General features: G+C 36.8%; 1 protein-coding gene across 2 annotated transcripts in view; it reads right to left on the bottom strand.

The window, feature by feature from the left end:
* Positions 1-9,946: 9,946 nt before the first annotated feature.
* The window catches only part of ITGAV (integrin subunit alpha V), an 80,900-nt gene continuing 66,497 nt past the window's right edge, over positions 9,947-24,349 (bottom strand). For both annotated transcript variants that reach the window (XM_090281477.1, XM_090281483.1), the window contains exons 22-30: positions 18,579-18,658; positions 18,145-18,225; positions 17,553-17,658; positions 16,775-16,933; positions 15,500-15,613; positions 11,761-11,874; positions 11,553-11,660; positions 10,839-10,961; positions 9,947-10,578 (exon numbers count right to left, since the gene is read on the bottom strand). In XM_090281477.1, the coding sequence (XP_090137603.1) occupies positions 10,483-10,578; positions 10,839-10,961; positions 11,553-11,660; positions 11,761-11,874; positions 15,500-15,613; positions 16,775-16,933; positions 17,553-17,658; positions 18,145-18,225; positions 18,579-18,658 (981 nt within the window). In that variant the 3' untranslated portion in view covers positions 9,947-10,482. The remainder of the gene's footprint in view (positions 10,579-10,838; positions 10,962-11,552; positions 11,661-11,760; positions 11,875-15,499; positions 15,614-16,774; positions 16,934-17,552; positions 17,659-18,144; positions 18,226-18,578; positions 18,659-24,349) is intronic.

Raw genomic sequence — 24,349 nt, 5'->3', positions numbered from 1 at the left:
ACAAACCAAGGAAGAGAGATACATGTCCCAGCAACTGACTCAGCAGTCCTTGAAATTCTATGTATCTTTTCCACTATCTGGGAAAAACCGCTTTTGAAACTGTGTTTTTATCCCGAGGCCTGAAAGGCTGGAAAGGGCCCGTAGGGCCTAAAGGAAGAAGCCCATTATCACCTTTGGGTGATTCATACCTCTGTCCTGGAAAGCTAGCACCACCTTTACCTGTTAATATGTAACTTCTTCACCCTCCCCTATCCCGCCAACTCTGTAAGTCCTCAGAACAAAGGACTTGTTCTCTTTGGACACCAACCCCTGGCCACCCCCGTGCACACTTGCCACCCCAGCCTTTGGCCACCCTTATTTTAGCCGCCCTTACCCTGCTTTGCCCACACCTTTCACCCCCACCTTAGCTAGGCCTGTTCTCTTGCATGAAAACAGATTACCAATAAACCCTGCTTACACGTTATTAGAATCACTGATCTGTAATTCTTTAGTGCATTGGTGAGAACTGAGTTTCTGGGAGTTTCTCCCTTAACTGTATGACACCCAAATTGCCAGATGTAGATCTAGGTGGCCACTTGGAAGATTAAGTGATAATACAGACTGCAAAATAAGTGGTACACCACTCCTTGTTGATTTGTAATCTGTCTGCATTTGGAGTGCCCATGTAACATATGTCAGTGTGATCAGTGACATTAAAACATCATTTACCATCAGAGTTGTTTCAGTTCATTTGACTGAATGGACAGTCCCTTTCCACCCTCACCATTCTTATGTGTTTCTCCCGATGTTTCCACCTTGCTGGAAAAAACACACTCCTCAGTAGTAGGAAATTATTCTTTGGTCAAGGGTGTGAAAATAGTGCCTATATAGCCATAAAGTAAAATAATAATAATAGGCTTTTTAGGTACATTAGGTCATTGTATCCACAGAGCAATCCTACAAATTAGCTCTCATTATCTTAATTAGCAAATAGAAACAAGATCAGAGAGGCTACTGATTCACCCAAGGATACACTAATTATGTGTCATCTTACCTTTCTACCCCATTAGAAATTTTTACCATGAGCTTGTATTGCTTTTTAAAAGTGATTTTTATACCCAAGAAACTATGTGGCTGCAGAGTTATTTGGAAAATAAACGCTAAAGTGAGGCCCTACACTGAGCACCAGTGTTGTGACATGGCTTCGCTTCGCCTGTGTGAGCAGGAGTGCGAGAGGGGAAGTTGAATGCAGAAAGCCTTCATTAGTTTCTTCAAGCCATTTTTGACTCATTTTCTTCCAGTTTACCCATACTCCTGGAGAGAAGAAAGGAAAAAGTGGAAATGGCTCCAGAAACCTGACTGGCAGATCAAGAAGGAAGGAACATTGCCAGGATTTCTGTCATCCTACCGTATGGTGGCCAAGTCATCATTACTATATTAGCAGCTGACCTTCTGAAGGCAAGCTGCTGATTCTATGGCCCCCAGAAGAGGGAGGACATCAATTCCTTCAATATTATGGGCTGTTGAGAGAGAATTTTGTCAGTCAAGATGGACTTTAGGTGGTTTTTAAATGCTCCACTGCTCATTTAGCTTATGCTTAATTTCTGTGCAACAGACAAAAGCCATATTATCTGATGCAATCAGACCTAGTAGTTGGCGAGTCAAAAAAACTGGTAAGAGACATAAAATTCAATATATCTTAAATATATTTTAAACTGTTTATTTTACCTTAAATAAGTAAATGTATATTCATTTGCCAATCTTTTGATATAGGGCCAAGATTTTTTTTTTCCTATCTAACCACATCCTAGGGTTTGAAGTGATAAACCACAATTATAATGCACTTCTATGATCTGCAGTTTTAGTTTAAATGGAAAAAGTTCTTAAAGTCTTTGACAGGCAATTTGAGTGCCAAATCCATCTATGTTCAATTTTTCCCATATTTTTGCAATTTTCTATCCCACTTAATACTAAACTTAGTTTTCATGGAAAAATACACTTTATTCAAATGTACATCTCATCCGTTCCTTATAACACGAAGAATTGGCAAAAACAAATTTGTGAGAGAACAGAACTGACTTTGAGCACACTCATAAACCAACGGGTGGCAGCAAAACCAAGCCAGCTTTTGGGAAGGTGTGTCCCCTGTTTGTGCCTCCCATGGCATCAGTGCGACTTACAGAAGATCAGAAGATGCCAGTGGAGCCATAAAGTTATTTTCAAGTTTATAATCCATCTTTCCCAACTCCGTCTTTCCCTTGGACCCTTCAGCTGCGAAGAGAGGGGGGGTCTGCTGCATGGGCAACAGCAGACCCTCCATATCACCCTGCCCAGGCTCTGTAGCTTCAGCTCCACTGGAGAGGACACTCCAGCGTCATCGCAAGATGTCGATTCAGCACGGGAGGAGACAGATACCGTGTCACTCCCGAGTCGGACTGCACAACCATTCTCGGCGGTGCAGATAGACTCTTAAGAAGCTACACCATCGTCTCTCAAGATGGACGGCTGCCGATAATCCATGATATTGTTCATTCTTAATGTACAATGTAATTATTAATGTTAGAACTTCTTAATTTTATAAAAATATTACAAGAGCCATCAGGAAGTATTATAACATACATACTATATATAGTAATTCTTTCCTGCTTAAGAACTACCAGTGCCTCCTCATTACTTTTAGCATAACATCCAAAATCCCTACTAACACTCTTTCAAAGCCCTTTACAATCTACATTCTGACTGCCCAGGTTCATCTTTTAGTATTTCCTACAGAGACAAAGAGAGAGAATATTTTCTTGAACAAGAATTATTGGGGTTGCTCCTAGATGTGCCTTTACATACGATTTACTCTGCCTAGAACTCTACTCCATCACCTCTTTAACTGGCAGGCTCCTATAGGGCCTAAAGAAGTAGCTTAGATAATATTACCTTCCCCAGTGTACATTTCCTGACACCCATAGCTTTGATTAGATGCCCCCTCTGTGAGCTTGCATGACATCTCCTATTCCCCCTTAGTACTCTATTTAAGATTGGTATTTACTTGCTTATATCCTAACTAGTGTAGGTTTCACAAGGGCCAGAACCATTATGTTCACAGCTGTGTCTCCAGCTCCTCCAATGTCTGACACTATTTAATTACTGGGTTGATGAAATCAGTAAGTCAATTTGAAGAGGCAGAACTGTTGGTGCTTGGAGCAGGGCCCTGGAATCAGTGCTCTGGAGTCCACCACTCACAGCTGAGGGACTTCCCTAAGACTCCAGACCTCAGTGTGTTCAAGTGGATGGTGGGAGAAATCACAGCACCTAAGGGAGGTAACAAAATAAAATAATGTAAAATACTTGAGTTTCTTGCTATAGAAACTGTCTGGTAAATGTCAGCTGCTACTTCTTTTGTTATGTTACGTACTGTTATTCTGTTTTACTTACATATATTTTATAATGTATATAAAATTTCATGTCATGTGGAGTCCATTCACATTTTTCTTGGTAATTATGTTTTATAAAGTCACTGTACACACTAAATTGCCAAATACTGAGCCATTACTCCTGGAAGGAAAACAGAGTTAGGTTCCTCTGCTCACAACATTTCATCAACCCACCAATACATAACCTTTCAGTATATGTGTTTCTGTTTAAAGACAGCTTATTTATTATATATTGTTGGTTCGTTAACATTGAGCTCACAGCCAACAGCACTACAACTCATGCCTGAAAGAAGTTTATCTAACACATGTTTTCTCTGTAAGGCACATGACTGCCTTCTTGAGCTTAGGAACACTAGACAACACTTCAGCACTATAAAATTAGGGGTCATTTAAAACAAAATCCCTAACAAGAAATACAAAACTGGAAAAAAAAAAAACTGTCATTAAATAAACCATAAAAAGCACACTTGTACCTATAGTGACAACTGAGAGGAAGAGTTTCACCTTGTTTGAACCCAACTGGGGATGTGCACGTTGGCAATGCAAATTTTTCACTGCTCTGCACATTTCCGGAAATAACTGTAAAAGTACTGATTTGGGGTTACAAATCTATTTTAGCAAATAGGCAAATTCAGAAATATGGAATCATGAATAATGAGGATCAACTTCATATATACAAATATACGGTAAGAAAAATTGGATAAAATCTTTTGGTATAGGTAAGGAAATATTGTAGGGAAGCCAAATAATTCAGGAAAAAAATATGAATGCTATCCAGAATTAAGAAAGAATCCACCCCTGCAGTTTCAGGCTCCAGGTCTGCCCCAATTCCAGGCTGGCTCCACACTCTTCCCAACCCCACCCCACCCCCTCCAAGGCCCCAGGCACCAGGCTAGCGCTTTTGCCCTGTCTCCAGGCCAACCCCCATGTATCCCAACATCAGGCTTGCCCCTGCGCAAGAACAACCAACCCCTGTGGCTTTAGGCCCCACACCCATCCCATAACCAGACCAGCACCCACAGATCCAGGCTCCAGTGAACCCAGGGTCAAGGACTGACTCCATGATTCAGGGTCCAGGCCATCCCCCACCATAAACATCTGCAAATCAATCAATGTGATATACACACATTAGCAAAATAAAGGATAAAAATCATATGGTCATCTCAATAAATGTTGAAATAGCATTTGACAAAATTCAACACCCTTTAATGAGTCAAAAGAAAACCCCTCAACAAATTAGGTATGAAAGGAATGTATCTCAACAGAATAAAGGCCAAATATAACGAACACACAACTAACATCATACTCAATGGTGTATGCTGAAAGCAGTTCTTCTTAGATCAGAAACAAGACTAAGATGTCCACTCCCACTGCTTCTATTAAATATAGTACTAGAGTCCAAGTCCTAGCCAAAACAAGAATGAGAGAAAGAGAGAAAGAGAGAGAGAGAGAGAGAGAGAGAGAGAGAGAGAGAGAGAGAGAGAAGGTAGGGAGGAAGGAAAGGGGAGGGGAGGAAGGAAAAGGGAAGGGAACGGCACTGAAATCAGAGAGAAAGAAGTATTATGAAATTGTATTGTAGATGACATGATCTTACTTACATATAGAAAATCTTAAATGATTCCACCAAAACTGTTAGAACTAATCAATAAATTGAGCAGAATTGCAGTATACAACATAAACATACAAAATTAGTTGTTTTTACACACTAACAATGGACTACGTGAAAAAGAAACTAAGAAAAATCCCATTTACAACATTAAAAGAAAAACCTTAGGGGAATGATCTGTACACTGAAAATCATAAAACAGTGATGAAAGTTAATTAAAGAAGACACAAATAGATAGAAAAATATCTCTTGTTCATGGATTGGAAGAATGGATATTGTTAAAATGTCCATACTCCCCAAAGCCATCTATAGATTAAATGCAATCCTTATCAAAATTCCAATGGCATTTTTCACAGGAATAGAAAAAAGCAATCCTAAAATTCATTCAAAACCACAAAAGAACGTGAGTAGCCAAAGCTGAAAATAGTATACTACCTGATTTCAAAATATAATACAAAGCTCTAGTCAAAATAGTGTGGTAATAGTAGAAAAACAAGCACATAGACTAATGGAACAGAATAGAGAGCTCAGAAATACATCCACACATTTATGGTCAATTGATCTTTGATAGACACTGGAGATCCACAAGTTTCATGTGAATATTACATCAGCAGAAACACTACCAGCTTGATATATAACAGAGTACAAAAAGAAAAAGCCTTCTGGACCCACAAAATTTTACCAGTACTCAGCTGCAAACACATCCTCTGTATCATGGGGATAAAAAGGATGACTCAGTGTAGAGCCATGAGCCAGAGAATTATTCACAGAACTATTTGAGGCCAAATGGAGTTTGCCCAGATGGATTTTAACATTGCTTAGGAATCAGTGACTTCTTTTAATTGGAACATCTATCATTGTTCTCATATGCCTGTCTCACCATATTTTAATGAGAGCAGATAACTTGTTTCTTTAGTTTCACAGCTCCACATATAGAGGAACCCAAGCCTTTCCCACACCCAATTTAGATGATGAGATTTATGATAGTCAAGTTGATGAGGTAAACCCCTTCTAACTTGTGATTTTCAGCAGTTTGACCATGATGTGCATAGATAATGTTTTCTGTGATCATCCTGTTTGGGATTCAGAGCTTCCAAAACTGTAGGTTGCTATTTTTGATCAAATTTGGAAGCTTTTTTGCTTCCAATATTTTGTCTGACCCATTTTCTCTCTCCTAAGACTCCATTTGTACGTAATTAGATTGTCCCAAGGGTCATTAAGATTGTTTATTTTTTAAAATGTATTTAATCTCATTTTATTATGAAATGTATCATACATATACCAGAGTATATAAAACATACAGATTTAAAGAATAAATCTAAAAAAAAAAATCTATGTGCCCACTACCTTGAGAACTTTTTTATTGTATTTTTTCCTGTTACCATTTATCTCCTTTATAACCTCTTCCACCTCTACCCCGACTCTAACCTCCCTGCAATCACCACCCTGTTGTCTGTGTCCATGAGTCCTTTTCTTTTTTGCTCAATCCTTCTACCCTCAATGCATCACCCGACCCAGAGTTGTCAGCCTTTGTGACAGCGCGGATGGACCTGAAGAACACTATGCTAAGTGAAATAAGCCAGTCAGAGAAAGGCAAACACCATATGATTTCACTTGTATGTGGAATCTAAGTGAACAAACTGAACTGACAAGCAAAATAGAGACAGACTCAGAGACTGTTTATTTTTTAATTACTTCCCTCTCTTTCTCCCTCCCTCTCTTCTGTGCTTCAGTTTGGATGAATCCTATCGATCTACAGAACACAATTCTTTTGTTAGCTTTTTTCAAATAACTTATACTCTTAAGAATTCAAACATTTACAGAGGTGTGTCCTCTCACTGAGGTCATCTTTTTGGTGCATTATTGTGTGCTCATGTGAATTAAAAACAAAACAAAACAATATTAGGCAAATATAGTCTATACACAAAAGTGGCACCATATGCTCAAGTTTATTGTACAGTCACAAGATATACAATGGACACTAAGGAGAACATTGTACCAGTTTTCAAAAATTCAAATCAAGTTAGCAAATGACACATTTTAGAACACACTCATTTTATGTCTCACCCAATGTGGGTGATCACAAGAGAAGCTAAATAAAGAAAATCTATGTTACTTAGGTAGCAAACTAACCTGACATACACAGCTTCTAAGTTACTTCAAGAGATTTCAAAGTGTTTTAAAATTAGTAGGGAATAGTTCATGCCCAGCCTGAAATAAAATATAGAATGTACCTTTTAGGAGTAAATAACTTCGTTTGTTATGTCCATAGTAAATAGAATCACTCCTTCTTGCTAACAAAGTATTAATAAATCTTGACTTAGATTAGGTTTACTAAATTCATAATGACTTGGAAATTATCTGGGTTTGCTTACATTGTTATATTGCACTTGAGAATAATGACAACAGAAATGAAAAATTCAGTACCTCTCCTAGGAAATACAAGCATTTATGAATGCTGCACGTCCATAGGTTCATTATTCCAGCTAGCCTACCAATGAGTTAAAGGGATAACTGTCCAAAACACCGAGTATTAAGTCATTCCATTCACCATTTTTGATCCTATATTCAGTTTTCAAATTTTATATTTTTTTCTTATTTATCAAACTACTACATACACAAGCTACCCAAGAATACAAACAAGGTGACACTGAGACAGGCATGGTCACACACAGGTATTCTATGACTGACTCAGTCTTCACCATGTCTGGCACCACATTCTGCAACACAGGAACATCTACTGACTGACAAATTCTGTTTGCTGGTCTCATATACTATATACTTCTGCCTCATAAATCTCTCTCCCACGGTCACGATTCACTATTAAAAATCTTTCACAATCCTCTTACAGAAGCCAGTAGTCTCTTTTCCTTATACTTAAAATTTCTCTTTATATAAATATAAGGGTTAATGAGAATTTACTATGACTAAGTAGTTTCGTAACATGGGTATAATTGGGGCACTAATATTTTGATTATTTATTTTATACTTCAGAATTAAGAACTCAATCAGAATAATAATAATAATTAATTGAAAGAGAAGGGTAAAAGAAAAGGAAAGACTGTCTCACACAAATGTTTTTCAAAACATCAATTCTGAAATAAATGCCTATATAAGAAATCAACAACAGTATCAGTATTTCTTACCAATGTCAAATGCTTTAAATATTCTCTCCCTCACTTCTGTTTTTAAACTGAATCGCATTTTAAGAATTTTGTACTCAAAACAGATTTTAATTCACAATGTATCACACAACAGTATTTAAAATATTTGAAAATTAGAATAGTTTTTATAGAACTATTTTTTGACATTTCAACCAAATATAGTCACATGCTACTTTAGGGTTAAAAAAATCCAAACATCTTCTACAAAGTGTAGGCTTTTAAAAGTATACTTCTACCATGTGACTTTTTAGAGATATAAATTTTTCAATAAAAATATACTATGCCTAAAGCTGTAATTCATAAAGGCAATTTAAAACACATTATGTTAAATTCCAATGAAAACATCCTCCTATCTCCTATACAAGATTATACCTTGAAATAAAGGCCATAAAGGAACAGATTGTACAGAAGCAAATACAAACTTTTTTTTTTTAAAGAGTAAATTTCTATCCAATATGTATTTCAGGAATGACAAGTAAGGTGAAAGTTGTTATAGAACAACTTAGTGACTGTCTGATGGCAGACCCTAGGATAAAAATATTTTTTTCTTAAAAACATTTTAAATTTATTGGTTATTGCATATGACTATGATCTCTTAAGCTAGTAATAAAATCTGTATTATAAAATCGATTAATTTTGAAATTCACTAAAGCTAAATACAGGGTCTTGTCAATGTTCTAACTTGTATAACTCACCTACATATGTAGGAAATTATAACACAAGATGTGGCAAGATAAATTTCAATTATTTAAAAAATAGAAATATACTCAATTATTTATGGGAAATATTTATCATTGACTAATGAAGACAGCAGTTAAAAAGCTATTAAGCCCTCAATTTCTAATGTATAACATGATGTAACTGCACAAAAATAGTAATAATTAACAGTCATCCCTAGGCTTTGAAGAACTGTGAATAAATCACATATTCCTCTAAAAACTCATCACCCTACAGACATAAAAAACTATAACTTGCCACCAGTGCAGCTTTTATTTTAAAAAAATCCTAGAAAAGTAATTTATGGTAATAAATCTAAGAAAGTTTTAAAATGTTTCCAATAACTTGAATTGCTTATAAAAGTACATTTTAAAAGTTATATATTTAGCTAAGACTGGTCTTACACGTTACACCTTGCTCAAAATGAGGTAATATCCGTGTACGTAGCATTATGCTATTGCTACATTTAAGAATTTCAATTCCAAGCATGTCTCATGGGGTTGAGGGGTTGGGTACAGGTACCTGAAGTTATAAGAATTCCTTATTGATATTGGCCTGTTTTCAGTAAGTTTCAGAAACACACACACAAAAAAAATTTGTTGACATATATATATATACACACATATGTATATATATATGGAGAAAATAAATTAATCCCAACTAAAAACTCTTGCTCTAAGAACATACTATTAATAAGTAACACTATCAAAGAACTACATAGGTTTTTAAATTAAAATGCCCCTTTTTTTTTTTTTTTTTGTATTGTAAATGGCCAGACTAATACAATGGAATAAATGTACTTTGGAAATGATTTTCAGCTCCATATGGCTGTAAGCATCATGGTGTTTAGCTGAAATTAAGCTATTACACAAAAGAGGCATTTCTGATTTAATTTTTAGTATAGGTTGACTTAAGGGATTTGTAATACAACTTAAACTTAAATAATTAAAATGTAATAAAATGGATTGGGGATTAAATAAATAAAAATTTAATAGCATGTACCCAAATATCATATTAAAACAAAATACTATACCTATTACAGGAAAGAATTTTGATGGAGTTATTTTTTTTTTAAGTTTACCATATAGGTAATATTATAATACAAGTTTATGGAGCTATAAAGTCCTTAGTAACTTGAAAACTAAACTGTAGTGTAATGTGTAGTAACATTAAGTACCTGTACAAAAGATGTGGATGCTAAGGTTCAAATAAGAATTGCTTTAGAACAATAACAATAACAACAACAAACAACAAAATCCAACATATAAACCAGAAACAGTAATTACAGGAGGTACTATTTTACACAAAGTGGTAAATCAGGCACTACTGTCTTATGTACATTAAAGAACTAGCAATTGAAATTTTATTATGTAAATACCTAAAAAAACAAGTCAGTGGATATGTATTAAATGTATGTCTGAACTTATTTATAAATAAGAAGTTGACAGATATTGCTCTCCTTTTGCAGTTAATACCAATGGGCACCGTCAGCAGTAAAGTCTTGAAATTTTAGTTCTCATGAAGGAAATTGAAATATATGATATCGGTAACTCGAACAAGTCAGGATGTAACATAACTTAAAAAATTACAGTTAAGTTTCCGAGTTTCCTTCACCATTTTCATGAGGTTGAAGCTGTTCCCTTTCTTGTTCTTCTTGAGGTGGTCGAACACGTTTAAAAAAGCCCATCTGTCAGTTAAAGAAAAACTAACATTACGGCCTCATCAGGGAAGAATATTAAAAGTATTTATTCTAAGTGTATTATCACCAAGAAAATTTCTTCCTTCAAATAATATGTAATGCTCATCATGCGTCATCATCATCATCCTCATCAAAGATCCCTTTCCTCTTCCCCTTCCTTCTTTTCCATTCCCCCTCTTTCCCGCCCTTTCCTTCCCCTTTTCTCCTGCCTCCTCTTCCCTCCCCCTCGTCCTACGTCCATTACTTACCCTGTGCATCACAAACACCAAAACAGCCAGCAACAACAACCCTGCTAGAACTGCTAAAATTATCACCCACACAGGCACGGGCATGGGTGTTGGCTGAATGCCCCAGGTGACATTAGTGGTAACCTGTCAGGGCAAAAGAAGGTTTTTTCAGTTTTAAAAATAGTTCACTGACTTACTAAACAATTATCTGAATGCCTACTACTTTTTATTTTAATGGCATTCATATAATTTCCTTTTCTTGCAAATGACAATTTATTATTATATATCTGGCACTGATAGCAGACCCAAAAAACTCCTAACAACAGGTGAACTTCTGGTCACCTACAAAATTATTTTCATATAATTTAATCCAGTTTATGATGTGTTGGTCCAATTTATATTCCTCAAATTAAAGATCTTTAAAATGCTTTCACTTCTTGCAGTTAAATTCCAACTTTCTAACTTTCTGAGAAGAAATTTCCAAAAATGTCCCCCCATGGAATTCAGTAAATACTAAGAATCTCTTATGTAGGACAAGATAATAAAGTAAAAGGTCTACCTTCATTAATTCTGGGATGAGGGAGTAAAATAGTATTAAGTTATAATCCTGTCAAATACCTCTTAATTACTTTAAATTACCAAAATTGTTAAACTGCTATTACTTAAAATAAATTGAAAGTATCTATGACATTAAACCAGGTACATTTATTCCATTTCCCCAAATCAATAACTTACTAATGTGGAGTTGAAGATATCCTCAATTGGAAGGTTCTTATAAGGAAACTCGATGACATTAAATGAAGCAGAAGACTTCAGAGAGTATGAATGATTCTGGTTTTCCTTCTGTATGGAAGTAACATAAAATGATTCCCCAAATGTAAGACTGTTTTTATTTCTTTGAAAAAATGGGTAAGTTTGCTAAGTGCTGCATCTGTCCACTTACATTCATAAAGGTCTCGGTCCACAGTAGAGACTTTACATAAAGGATTGCACTCTTCCCTCTGTCTAGTCGCCCAACCTGGCAGACGATCTTCAAGCACTCAGCAATTCCACAACCCTGCCAAAACATGATATTTACTTATAAGAAAAGGTCATTCTGTCATCTCTTCAACATTTGAAAGTCAGACATTTCACTCATTTGATGTGAAGGCTGAAGAGATGACCCAGATTCCTTTGCTTTATAGAAATAATGTTTAAACAGGTTAATATTAAAGTGAGTGAATGATTTTTGTTATAAATGAGGTGTTTTTAATGCAATTTTTATAGAAGGGTAATATCTATAATATTAAAAGATTTATTTTTATGGCTGGAACTCAACATTCTTCTGAGAATCTATGGTTAGATTCTCCACATTCTGGGCAAACCCAGAGCATGGTGATTTTAGCAAGACATAAAAATAAGACCATCATATCCCTGTTACTCCACGTAAAAATCAAGTGGCATGCTGATGATCTTTGCTACACTCAGTATTTTTAGCAGGAACTTGAAGGCAGGCAGCCAAAGTTAACAAATATTCATGTCTTCCATGTGCGGGCTAAACTGCATTAGACATGTCACATGCATACAATTCCCAACAATGCCATGTAGTAAGTGACAACTCCAGTTGATGACCAGGAATAAAAGCAAACTTTCTTGACCTGATAAAGGGAATCTATGAGAGAATGGTGAAAGAATGGATGCTTTACCCTTAAGATGAGGAACAAGACACAAAGATGCCCACTCACGACACTTTTCAATGTTGTTCAAAAGGTACTAGCCAGTGCAATTAAGCAAGAAAAAAATTGGTGGGGGCGCAGGGGTCGAGAAAAAAAAGAAAAGAACTCATGAACATAGACAACAATGTGGTGATTGTGGGGGGCAGCGCAGTAGGGGAAGGTGGAAGGGAATGTGGAGAGTTAAATGGTAATGGAAAAAATACAATAAAAATGAACTATTAAAAATGGTTGAAGTAATAATACATGTTACAACACAGTTAAAAACATTACGCTAAATCAAAGAAGCCAAACACAAAAGGCGACATACTATATGATTTTATTTACATAAAAAGTCCAGAATAGACAAATATTTAGAGACAGAAAGCAGATCAGTCGTTGCCAGGGGCTGGAGGTAGGGAAAATAGGTAGCTTAACAGGTACAGCATTTCTTCTAGAAGTGATGAAATGTTCTAGAATTACATAATGATAGTGATGGCACAATGTGAATACAGCAAACATCACTAAATTGTACACTTTTTTAAAATGATAAAATGGTGACTTTTATGTTATATAAATTTTATCTCAATTTTTTCAAAGATGCCATTCTGTAGGAAGATAGAGAATACAGGGTCAAAAGCGAGGTGAGGGTAGAAAGTCACTTCTGTTTCACATGGGTTGGTCAGGAATGTCCCACTGTAATCTGTCAGTTAAGGACACCAGAGGAGATGGGGAAATAAGCCACAGGGGTATCTGGACGAAGAACATTCCAGGCAGATGGGAGAAAAATTTTCAAATCCTGGAGGTAGAGACATGCATGGGGTTATCTGTCCAATGAAACACAAGATAGTCAAAATGGGAGGAGCAAAGTAAGGAGAGGAAATGCAGGCCTATTATCACTTTGGGCTTAAGGGCCTCCCAGGTTCTGATTTACTGAGATAGAGGGGAAGGCACTGAGGTGCCATGACCTGACCTATGGCTTCTGTGGATCACTGTGGCTTTTGTGTGGCAAATAAACTGTAGTGGGGAAGAGAGCAAGGCATGGACTCCAACTAGAGGCTAGACAACAGTCTGAGTGAGAGAGGAGGGTGACCTGGGTTAGGTTGTGGCAGGGGTGGAAGTGGTGAAAGGGGCCAGATTCTGGGTATTTTGGAAGTAGATATTAATAGAATTTGCTAATACATAGGATGTGAGATTTAAGAGAAAGATAGGAGTCAAGCATGATGCCCATATTTTGGACAGAGAATGAAACCGACATTAGTAAAATGTGGAACACTGCAGAAAGAGCAGAGGGGTAAAATCAAGGTTATGTTCTTAGAGTTAAGTTTAAGATTCCTATTATTAAGAGGAATTCCAGCAGGAGGTTAAAAAATGGAGTCTGGAGTTCAATGCAGAGGATCAGGTTGGAAATATAAACTGAAGTCATCCACACAGAGGTGGTATTTACAGCGAGAGTGCACGAGATCATGTAGAGCAGCACTGTATGACAGAACTTTCTATAATGATGAGATCATCAGCATAGAGATACCTGTATTTCCAAAGCAGTAGCCACTAGCCCATGACTACCAAACCCCTGCAATGTGGCTGGAGTCTACAACACTGGCAGCACAGATCTAATGAATAAATGTAGGTAGTGTAGATAAGAAATATGAGCTCTGAAATACTCTATAGAGTTTAAAGGTCTGGAAGTGGTGATTAAGAAGTAGCCAGTGTGGTATGCAGAGAACCAGAAGAGAGTAGTGTTCTATTAGTGGATGAGGAGTGCTTCCCAAAGGAGGAAGTAATTTATTGTGCAAAATCACCAAGCAGCCGAACTGCAAAGAACTAAGAAGGACCATGGAATTTGCTAATGTGAAAGTAACTAGTGATTGCTAATGAACATAAACACTATACCAGATTCTCTGGTAGCTGATTGTTTGCAGAACTATTAAATTTCAAAAACTTAACTGATAAGCTACTGTATAACATTATTGTCATTATATAGGCTGACCCAACAAAAGTTAATCATGTACATATGTGCACATACATTCCAAAAACAAACGATTGAAGTAGTCAAAATCCTAATCCCAAAACACCGATCGGGAAGAATGTATGCATCCCTATGTTCACAGCAGCATTATTTACAATAGCTAAGATCTAGAAATAGCCCAAGTGTCTATCAGTAGATAAGAGGATAAAAAAGCTGTGGGACATTTACAAAACAGAATAGTATGTAGCTGTAAAAAGGAAGAAACGCTTACCCTTTGCGACAGCATGGATGGACTTGGAGAGTATTATGCTAAGTGAAATAAGCCAGTCAGAGAAAGACAAATACCATATAATCGCATTTATGTGTGGAAACAAGTGAAAAAAATAAAGTGATAACAACAAAAAAAACAGATGCACGAACACATGGAACAGACTGACAGAACTCAGAGGGGAGCAAGGTGGAAGGGACTGATGAAAGAAGGTAAAAGGATTCACCAAAGGACATAGATGCAGGACACATAGACACAGACAACAGTGTGGTGACGGACAGAGGGAAGGGGGCGGGGCCTGGCTGAAGGTGAGCAAAGCGAGGAGAAATTGGGGGACTTCTGTAACAGTGTAAACAATAAAACGATAACAATAAAATGAAAAAAGTTAATCATAATGCAAATTATTCTTATAATATATTTTTGCTGAGGCCTCTGGGATTTTCCTACAGTATTGCACTGAAGTCTCAAAGACTAAGGTGAGACCAGGAGAGAGGCCAGTTAAAACAGTACAGTCAGAACAAAAAAATTGGACCATAAAATATTTTTATTGCCAATCAACAAAGATAGATTATTTGAAGAAAATCTGGCATTAATTTGACTAGGAAAAAGAAAAGTTAAGAGAACTGTATGGTATAAAAATATATGTAGTTCTTTCAAGCACAGCTGTTGTTGTTTTTGAAATGTACTTTGGCATCAGTTCTATAATCGCATATTTTTAAATCTTTACAGCACTTGTTGTCAAAATGGCACTTACCAGAGTGTGAACACCTCCTTCACTCTGGGTGAGATCCCGCTTAGCGACGAGATGGTTCCGGTCACCTTGCACAGCAAGTGTGTCATTCTTCTCCATTGTTTGGGGATTTGAAACCTAGGGTTACATAATAAACTGGTAGTAAATAGTAACAGAAAAAATTGTACATTTTGACATTTTTGCATAAACTGTTATAAGTAATTAAAACAGTGACTGAAAATTTGGTATGACAGAAAATCCACTTAATATATATGGTGAAAAGAACAGAAAAATAAATATTAGTCCTGAATATGTTAAAAAAAAAAAAAAGTTACTTATGCCTAGCCACAATTTTCTCCCCCTGCACAGTCTAGTGGAGAAACTGATAAAACACATTGGAAAACATTTAAAAAGACTACATGAATTTGAGGAAAATGGATATCTTTTAAAGAGCTGTTCTGGAATCCATGAACTAAATATGTCCCTCTGTTTTATAATATTTTTATTTGAAAATATAGTTAAGTAAGTTTTCTCTAGGCACTTGAAGAATTTTGATGCGATTGTAAGTAGTATTGCTTCTAAATTTTTCATTTTCTATGCTCACTGCTGGTATATTAAAAACAATTTTTTCATAATGAACTTGAATGCCATGACTTAGCTAAATTTACTCATTAATTCTAATTATCTGTATAACTGTCAGAATTTTCTATGTACAACACCATGCCATCTGCAAATAAAAGTTTTACACTTCATTATAAGAAAAAAAAAAGAGAGCCTGAAATTTCACAGGACAAACTATGAGAAATGTCAATCGTGAGTATATACTTCCGTTTTATTTACTTAACTTTCCTTAGTCCAAATTGTGTAATATACATGCTAGGACGGACATGACTATATCCAAAAGTACACAGAATTCCATAAAAATGCATTTTTCTAGGTCACTTACGTCAAGAAAACCAGCCAGTAAAATGTCATCTTATCCCCAAGGACAAAAATTTCAACAACAAAGCACCCTTGACAAAATATAAAATGTAGACAAAGCACAATGTGATGGAACCACTCACTTAAAAGTATCTCCTGAGGCTCACTGAACACCACATAAACATATGGTTCACTAGGACTTCACAGAATCAATCCTGACTCATACAAAAAAACAATGTAACCCGTAGCATACTGGTTATAAACTAAAATATTATTGCAGAATGGATGTATTGATTAAAATAGCTGTTTTATTTCATGCATTCTTGTCAGTTTAGGACAAAAGAATATCAGAATGAAGAGCTGCTATTAAGCCATTACCTTAATTCTCAAAGGGTTGATCTCCATATCGGAAGTGCAGTTCATTGGCCCATCAATATCATACTGGAGGATGTACAACAAAGTGTTATTGTTGTACTTGTAAGGCCACTGAAGATTTAGCATTGCCTTGCTGAATGAACTTGGACCGTTGTTTCTCAGCTAATGAGAAAAAGAAAATGTAAATTCTTTGGGCAAAAATCTATTTTATAATCACTCCCCTATAGCAACTTTAGGAATTGTTAGCAACAGTATTTGAAACAGCAGAGTTCCCATGATTTACTCTAATATTACAACCTGAATGTTATTATGCAAGAGATCAAACTCAGTATTTGCCTCAAGTGTAGGGCTCTATGTGTTAGGATGAAAGTATAAATAGAAGAGGAAAATATGAAAAAGTTAATGATGAAAGATGGCAAAGAAAACTCTTCCTACAGAAACAAAATTTGATGATATGCTATACGTGTTTTCAGTGTTTAGTCAGAACTGCAGAATATCCATGTGAAAATACTCAGTGACCTATTGCTTTTATTCAAGTAGAACTAATTGATTTTAAACAACAATTTGTATGAAATGTTTTCTTTAGCTTCTTGAAGTTACTTGTCTAATAAAAACAAACTTAAATATAATAGGGGAAAAATTCAAAGAACTCTCTGGTACATACTTAAACTATACATAATTTACAGGAAAATTAAATAGACTTCTATTTTAAAAGTGGTCTATCTGCTCCTCTCTTGGTTGGCTTTCTACCAGGTATCAGTTGAAACCAATAACTGCAAACCTCATAGATGTGCTGAATAACTGGCCCAACTTCTTCTTCCGTCTCGGGGTTCTCCTTGTGCTCCCAATTTGGAATCGGAAGAAAGATATGATCAGGACTTGAGACTCTATAAACAATGACCAAAAAAAACCTACCATGAATATCAAAATGATAGTCAATTCATTTTCTAGAGTACCCTGTATCCAAATGAATAAAAGCAGAACTAATCTTTAAAAAGCACTACATAGTTAAAAGAAAAAAACCTATACATGTATGTGTACACAAATACACGCCAACAACTCTTTATTGCTAATCTAATGTAACATATGAATTGATGCCAATTGGCATAAAAGTTCAATACACTTATTTTGCACCTGCTGTTGCCATGTATGGTTTATCTCCAGAGGATGACCAAATAAATACTTGGGGCTTTGGAACATATACCCAGGACTTTCTACAGGGGTATAAGCTCTAGTAAACCATCACACTAAACATGGAGTGACTACTACCCAAAAGTAGTTAGGAGTCCTAGTAGTTACTTTTAAAAAGTAACTACTCTTTAAAGTAGTTTAAATCATGAGAATGAGATACTCCACTGGGTAAACATACTGACCCTCTTATCTCAACAGCAGCTAAAACAGCAAGGTCAACTCTATAAGATACAATTGGGCTTACTTTGTCAAAAAGGTTGGAGCTGAAAAAGAAAAAAAATATATTTAGGGCTGAATTTAACACAATCATCAAAATTACACACAGGCAATAGTAGTGACACTAAAAATGAACAAATTAAAAGCAACAAAAAAATAAAAGACATAATTATTTCCATTAGCATTTAATTCAAGAAGATCATCCAGTTTTACTTAACTTTACATTTTGTTTTATAAACTCAAAACTGACAAGTTTATTCTTATGATATAAACAATGATTTTAAAATGGTATAACCAAGTACTGAAATTTTAGTATATTCTATTCCATTTTAAAATATATAACATTTATAACAAATATTTCCTCAATAGTTATTATAAATTAAAAAGGTTGTTTTTATACCTTTGAATTTGTAAGTCAAATTTCACAGAAGTATCCATTTCTGATTGCTGGTGCACACTGAAACGAAGACCAGCTAAGAGCTGAAAAAAGAAAAGACGGTAATGTTAGTTAAAACAATATGTAATTAGTGAAATTTCAAATCCAATGTCCAAATAAAAAAGAATGTCCGAAAACAGGGTTTTTCTGAGCTTATAATAAACTTAAAATAGTCTAACAAACATAATTAAATTTTATCTTAGATTCTATGAAATCTCTTTTAAGATAACTGGGCCAATCTATGATAGAGCCTATTTAACAGCAGTTAGTAATTATTCATTATCTTTCTAAAAAATGCAAATGTAAATGTTTGTTGATTCAATGAAAGTAAACAATTATGCACAATGATTAGGTTACAGGAAGCCAACAACTGAACTTGTGTTAATGGAGTGGGAAGGAAGAAATGGATGGTGTATAGGAGTAAGAGAACATGACTAAAGAAGGCATAAATATGCCCTGGTTGGTGTGGCCCAGTGGGAACCAAAGCGTCGCTGGTTCGATTCCCAGTCAGGGCACATGCTTGGGTTGTGAGAGACAGGTTGCGAGTTGGGGGTGCATGAGCGGCAATCAACATTGATGTTTCTCTCCCTCTCTTTCTCCTTCCCTTTTCCTCTCTCTATAAAAACAAATAAACAAACAAATAAAAAAGAAGGCATATTTATATGGAGCCAAAAAAGACCCTAAATAACCACAGCAGTCTTGATACAGAAGAATGCAATAGGAGGAATCACAATACCTGACACCAAACTATACAAGTCCACGGTAATCAAAACAATCTGGTACTGGCATAAGAACAGACACATAGATCAATGGAACAGAACAGAGAGCCCAGAACCCATGCCTCTATGGTCAACTAATATTTGACAGAGGGGGAAGGAACATAAAATGGAGTGAGAAAAGCCTCTTCAACAAATGGTGCTGGGAAAACTGGACAGGCACATGCAAAAAATTCAAACTAGACCACCAACTTACACCACACACCAGAATAAACTCAAGATGGATCAAAGACTTAAATGTAAGACGTGATAGCATAAAAATCCTAGAGGAAAAACATAGGCAGGAAACTTTAAGATATCCCACGTAACAATATTTTCACCGATACATCTCCTAAGGCACAGGAAATAAAAGAAAAAATAAACAAATGGGACTGCATCAAAGTAAAAAGTTTCTGCTCAGCAAAAGAAAACATTAGCAAGAGGAAAAGGGAACCAACCATATGGTTAAACATATTTGCCACTGATACCTCAGATAAGGGATTGATGTCCAAAATATATAAAGAACTTACATATCTTTGACAAAGACAGGCAGCCCAATTAAAAAACGGGCAAAGAACCTGAACAAACACTTCTCCAACAAGGATATACAGAGGGTCCATAGGCATATGAAAGAATGCTCAGGATCACTAGCCATTAGAGATGCAAATAAAAACCACAATGAGATTACACCAGTCAGAATGGCCATCATCAACAAATCAACAAACAACAAGTGCTGGTGAGGATGCGGAGAAATGGGAACCCTGGTGCATTGGTGGTGGGAATGCAGACTGGTGCAGCCACTATGGAAAACAGTTTGGAATTTCCTCAAAAAACTAAAAATGGAACTACCTTTTGAACCAGTGATTCCACTGCTAGGATTATACCCGAAGAATCCTGAAACCCCAATTCAGAAGAACCCATGCACCACTATGTTCATAGCAGTGCTGTTTACAATAGCCAAGTGCTGGAAACAGCCTAAGTGCCCATCTGTAGATGAGTGGATTAAAAAATTTTGGTACATTTACACAATGGAATACTATGCAGCAGAAAGAAAAAAGGAACTCCTGCCATTTGCGACAACATGGATGGAACTAGAGAGAACTATGCTTAGTGCAATAAGCCAGACAATGAAAGGAAAATACCATATGATATCACCTGATACAGGAGACTAATGAACATCACAAACAAATGAACAAAACTGAATAAGGACCAGAGTAACAGTTATCAGGGGGGAGGTGGGGAGGAGGGAAGGGGGTAAGTAGAGGAAGGGTTTAGTAAAGGAACTAATATAAATGACCCATGAACACGGACAACAGGGTAGGTATTGACTGTGGGAGAAGGGGTGGGCTGGGTGGGGTGTAGCAATGAGGGAAAAAGTGGGACAATTCTAATAGAAAAAAATAAAAATAAATTTTTTTTTTAAAAGGCATAAATAGATAGGGTCAGTATCAGGATTTCTCCACACTGCTCATAATTCCATCAACATCAAGCATCCTAAATTCTGCAGGTGAAAAACTGTTATTTTAAAGAAAACATCTCGGACTTTAAGTCAAGGTGGAGGCATAGGCAGACATGGCTCGCTTCTTTGCACAACCACATCAAAATTACAACAAAAATATAGGACAACCATCACTCAGAACAGTCAGAAATCGAGTTGAATGGGTCTGACAGTGACAAAATTGAGTTGAATGAAAGTCTGACAACTATGGAATTAAAGAAACTATATCCATCCAGACTGGTAGTGTAAGGGACAAAGAAGCCAGTGACTTTCAAACCAGTAGGAGATAATTAACAGATTTAATTAACAGATGAATCATGGAAAAGGGGCCAGGAAATAACATTCCCCAGCTTCTCTCTGGGATCAAAAGGAGGAAACCTATCATCACCAAATACAGAGAAATGAGAAGACATAGCTAGATAACTCTGCAAATAAGTTGGAGATAGACCTATAACTAGATTACCCTTAATCACATCCTTAGTTAAGTAGTTAATTGCGTTAGATTGTGAACCTGGATTAACCAGTAATGAAGAAGAGGGAAGAAGGAGAGGGGAGGGGGAGCTAATCATGTTAGGGAGGGAGAGCAAATTGCATTAGTAAAAAACCAGTTTACTTTGTTTTCTTCACACACGCATGCCCCTGGCTGGCTGTGTGCCCGACTCTACAGACTCGTGAATAAATGCCTCGCTTTGCTGCTGAAGTCCTGTGTCCTTGTGTTTTATTGTGAGCATTTCTCACAGTCGGAGGGGTGCAAATGTAGAATGAGCTGGTCCCTCACCCATGTGTGGTGGGTAAAAATTTGGGAAGGATATCTCATGAGTGAGGAGTCCCAGCTCCATACCAGGCCCTACAGCCTTGGGTTCCAGAACCAGGAAGATTAAGTCCCCACAAACTTCTGGATGCAAAAAACAGTGGGAATTGAGTCAGTGGAAGAAATTGCTGGAGCTCCAAGCAGTTCCTCTTAAAGAACCCACACGTGAACTTACTCAGATTCACTCACTCTGGGCTCCAGCACCAGGTTAACAGCTTGAAAGGTACCAGTGGTACACAGGGAGGAACTGAAGTGTCTGGCATCAAGGCCAGCAGAGGCCACTGTCCCTTTTCTAAATCCTCCCGTCACAAAGCCAGCGAGTTGGTACCATATCTGAGACTCCATCAACCTGGCTAACGCTGTTTGACATGCCTTGGAGATCACCAGACTCCATCCCACCCAACTTAAAAGCCCATCCAAGCTGCTTTTCCATATGAATGGCTGGTCTTGGCTCATGCTTCACAACTTCCTAAACCCTACCAAACAAGCAACAGCTGGCCTCAGGGAGCCCCAGGCCCAGTACTAGCAGCAGCAGCCAGCTGAGATTCACAGCTTGGCTTTGCCTGGGAATCTCCAAGTCCAGCACAAGTAGCAGCCCTCTCAGACTGCTTTATAGCTCAGGCAGGGTGGTCCCAGGCACAACATAGGTGGGTGCTGAACTTGGCCTACGCCACGTGAGAAACCCCAAGGCTAGCACACGAGTGGACAGCTACAGATCATGTCAGACCACCCTGCCCCCGCACAGCTGATCCTCTGCAGAGGACAGAGGTTGGTGGTCAGTGGTCACAGCTAACTGTCTAGGTAAATCCCTCCCATTGATCTGCCAACAGCAACCAAGTCTCAACTACAAGAGAAGGGTGTACTCAGTCCACACGAAGGGCACACCTCAAGTCCCCGGCTTGGGTGATAGGGTAGGCTGTGCCACTGGACCCTATAGGACACCTACTACATTAGACCACACTACCAAGACATGGTGTCAAAGCAGCTCTACCCAATACACAGAAACAAACTCAGGGAGGTTGCCATAATTGAGGAGGCAAAGAAATACTGCCCAAATGAAGGAATAGATCAAAACTCCAGAAAAAGAGCTAAATAAAATGGAGACAAGCAATCTATCATATGCAGAGTTCAAAACACTGGTTATAAGGATGCTCGACGAACTTAGTGAGGACCTCAACAGCATAAAAAAGATCCAGTCAGAAATGAAGGATACACTAATTGAAATAAAGAACAATTTACAGGGAAACAACAGTAGAGTGGATGAAGCCAAGAATCAAGTCAATTACATGGAACATAAGGAATCAAAAAATAACCAATTAGAACAACAACAAGAAAAAAGAATCCAAAAATATGAGGAGAGTATAAGCGGACTCTGGGACAACTTCAAGAGGTTCAACAGTCACATCATAGGGGTGCCAGAAGGAGAAGAGAAAGAACACAAAATTGGAAATCTCTTTGAAAAAATAATGAAGGAAAACATCCTTCATTTGGTGAAGGAAATAGACATGCAAGTTCCAGAAGCATAGAGAGTCCCAAACAAGATAGATGCAAAGAGGCCCCTCCAAGACACATCATAATTAAAATGCCAAAGGTTAAAGATAAACAGAGAATATTAAAAGCAGCAAGAGAAAAGAAGTTAGTGACCTACAGGGGAGCTCCTATAAGACTGTCAGCTGATTTCTCAAAAGAGACTTTTCAGGCTAGAAGGGATTGGCAAGAAACATTCAAAGTCATGAAAAGCAGGGACCTATGGCCAATATTGCTCTACTCAGCAAAGCTATCATTTAGAATCAAAGGGCAGATAAAGAGTTTACCAGACAAGAAAAAAGTAAAGGAGTTCATCATCACAAAACCATTATTATAAGAAATGTTAAAAGGACTTATTTAAGAAAAAGAAGATCAAAACTATAAACAATAAAATGGCAAATATTACATATCTATCAAGAATTGAATCTGAGAAAACAAACTAAGCAAACAAGAACAAAGACAGAATCATGGATACAGAGAGCATTTTGATGGTTATCAGTTGGGAGGGGGATGTGGGGAAATGGGTGAAGAGGTGAGGGGATTAAGAAGTACAAATAGGTAGTTACAGAATAGCCATGGGATGTAATGTACAGTATAGGAGATGGAGTAGTTGAAGAACTTATATGCACGACCCATGGACATGAACAATGGTGAGGGGATTGCCTGAGGGAGTGGGGATTGCTGGGTGCATGGAGGAGCAAAGGGGGAACAATCAAGACAACTGTAATAGCATAATGAATAAAATATAATTAAAAAAAAGAGAAAGCAACTGAGTTACAAGATAAGAGAAAGCAGGCTTCTTGAATGGTATAAAGAACACAAGAAAAGACATTGATGGGGACTTCAAACTGCCTCCCACTTTACAAAGCCTGAAGCTGGCCATCTGAAATAACCTGGAATCATCCATACTGAATGAGCTATGAGTGGAAAAGCTGGAGACAATAAGAAAATGAAAAAATAAAAAATATGTTCAATTTGTTAATCAAACATTGTGTTAAATGTATGTGGAAAAATGCAAATCTAAGTACTCTGTTCAAATCCTATTACCTAAGAGCTCATATATCTAGAAGTAATGACTTTTAATGGGAAATATACTTAAAGAAATATGGAATATTTCATCTTTATTTGAAATGTATTTGATACA

Source organism: Furipterus horrens, unplaced genomic scaffold, assembly GCF_987537825.1.
Source record: "Furipterus horrens unplaced genomic scaffold, mFurHor1.1.pri manual_scaffold_1, whole genome shotgun sequence".
Taxonomy (NCBI): domain Eukaryota; kingdom Metazoa; phylum Chordata; class Mammalia; order Chiroptera; family Furipteridae; genus Furipterus; species Furipterus horrens.
This window is presented reverse-complemented; position numbering and strand designations above follow the sequence as displayed.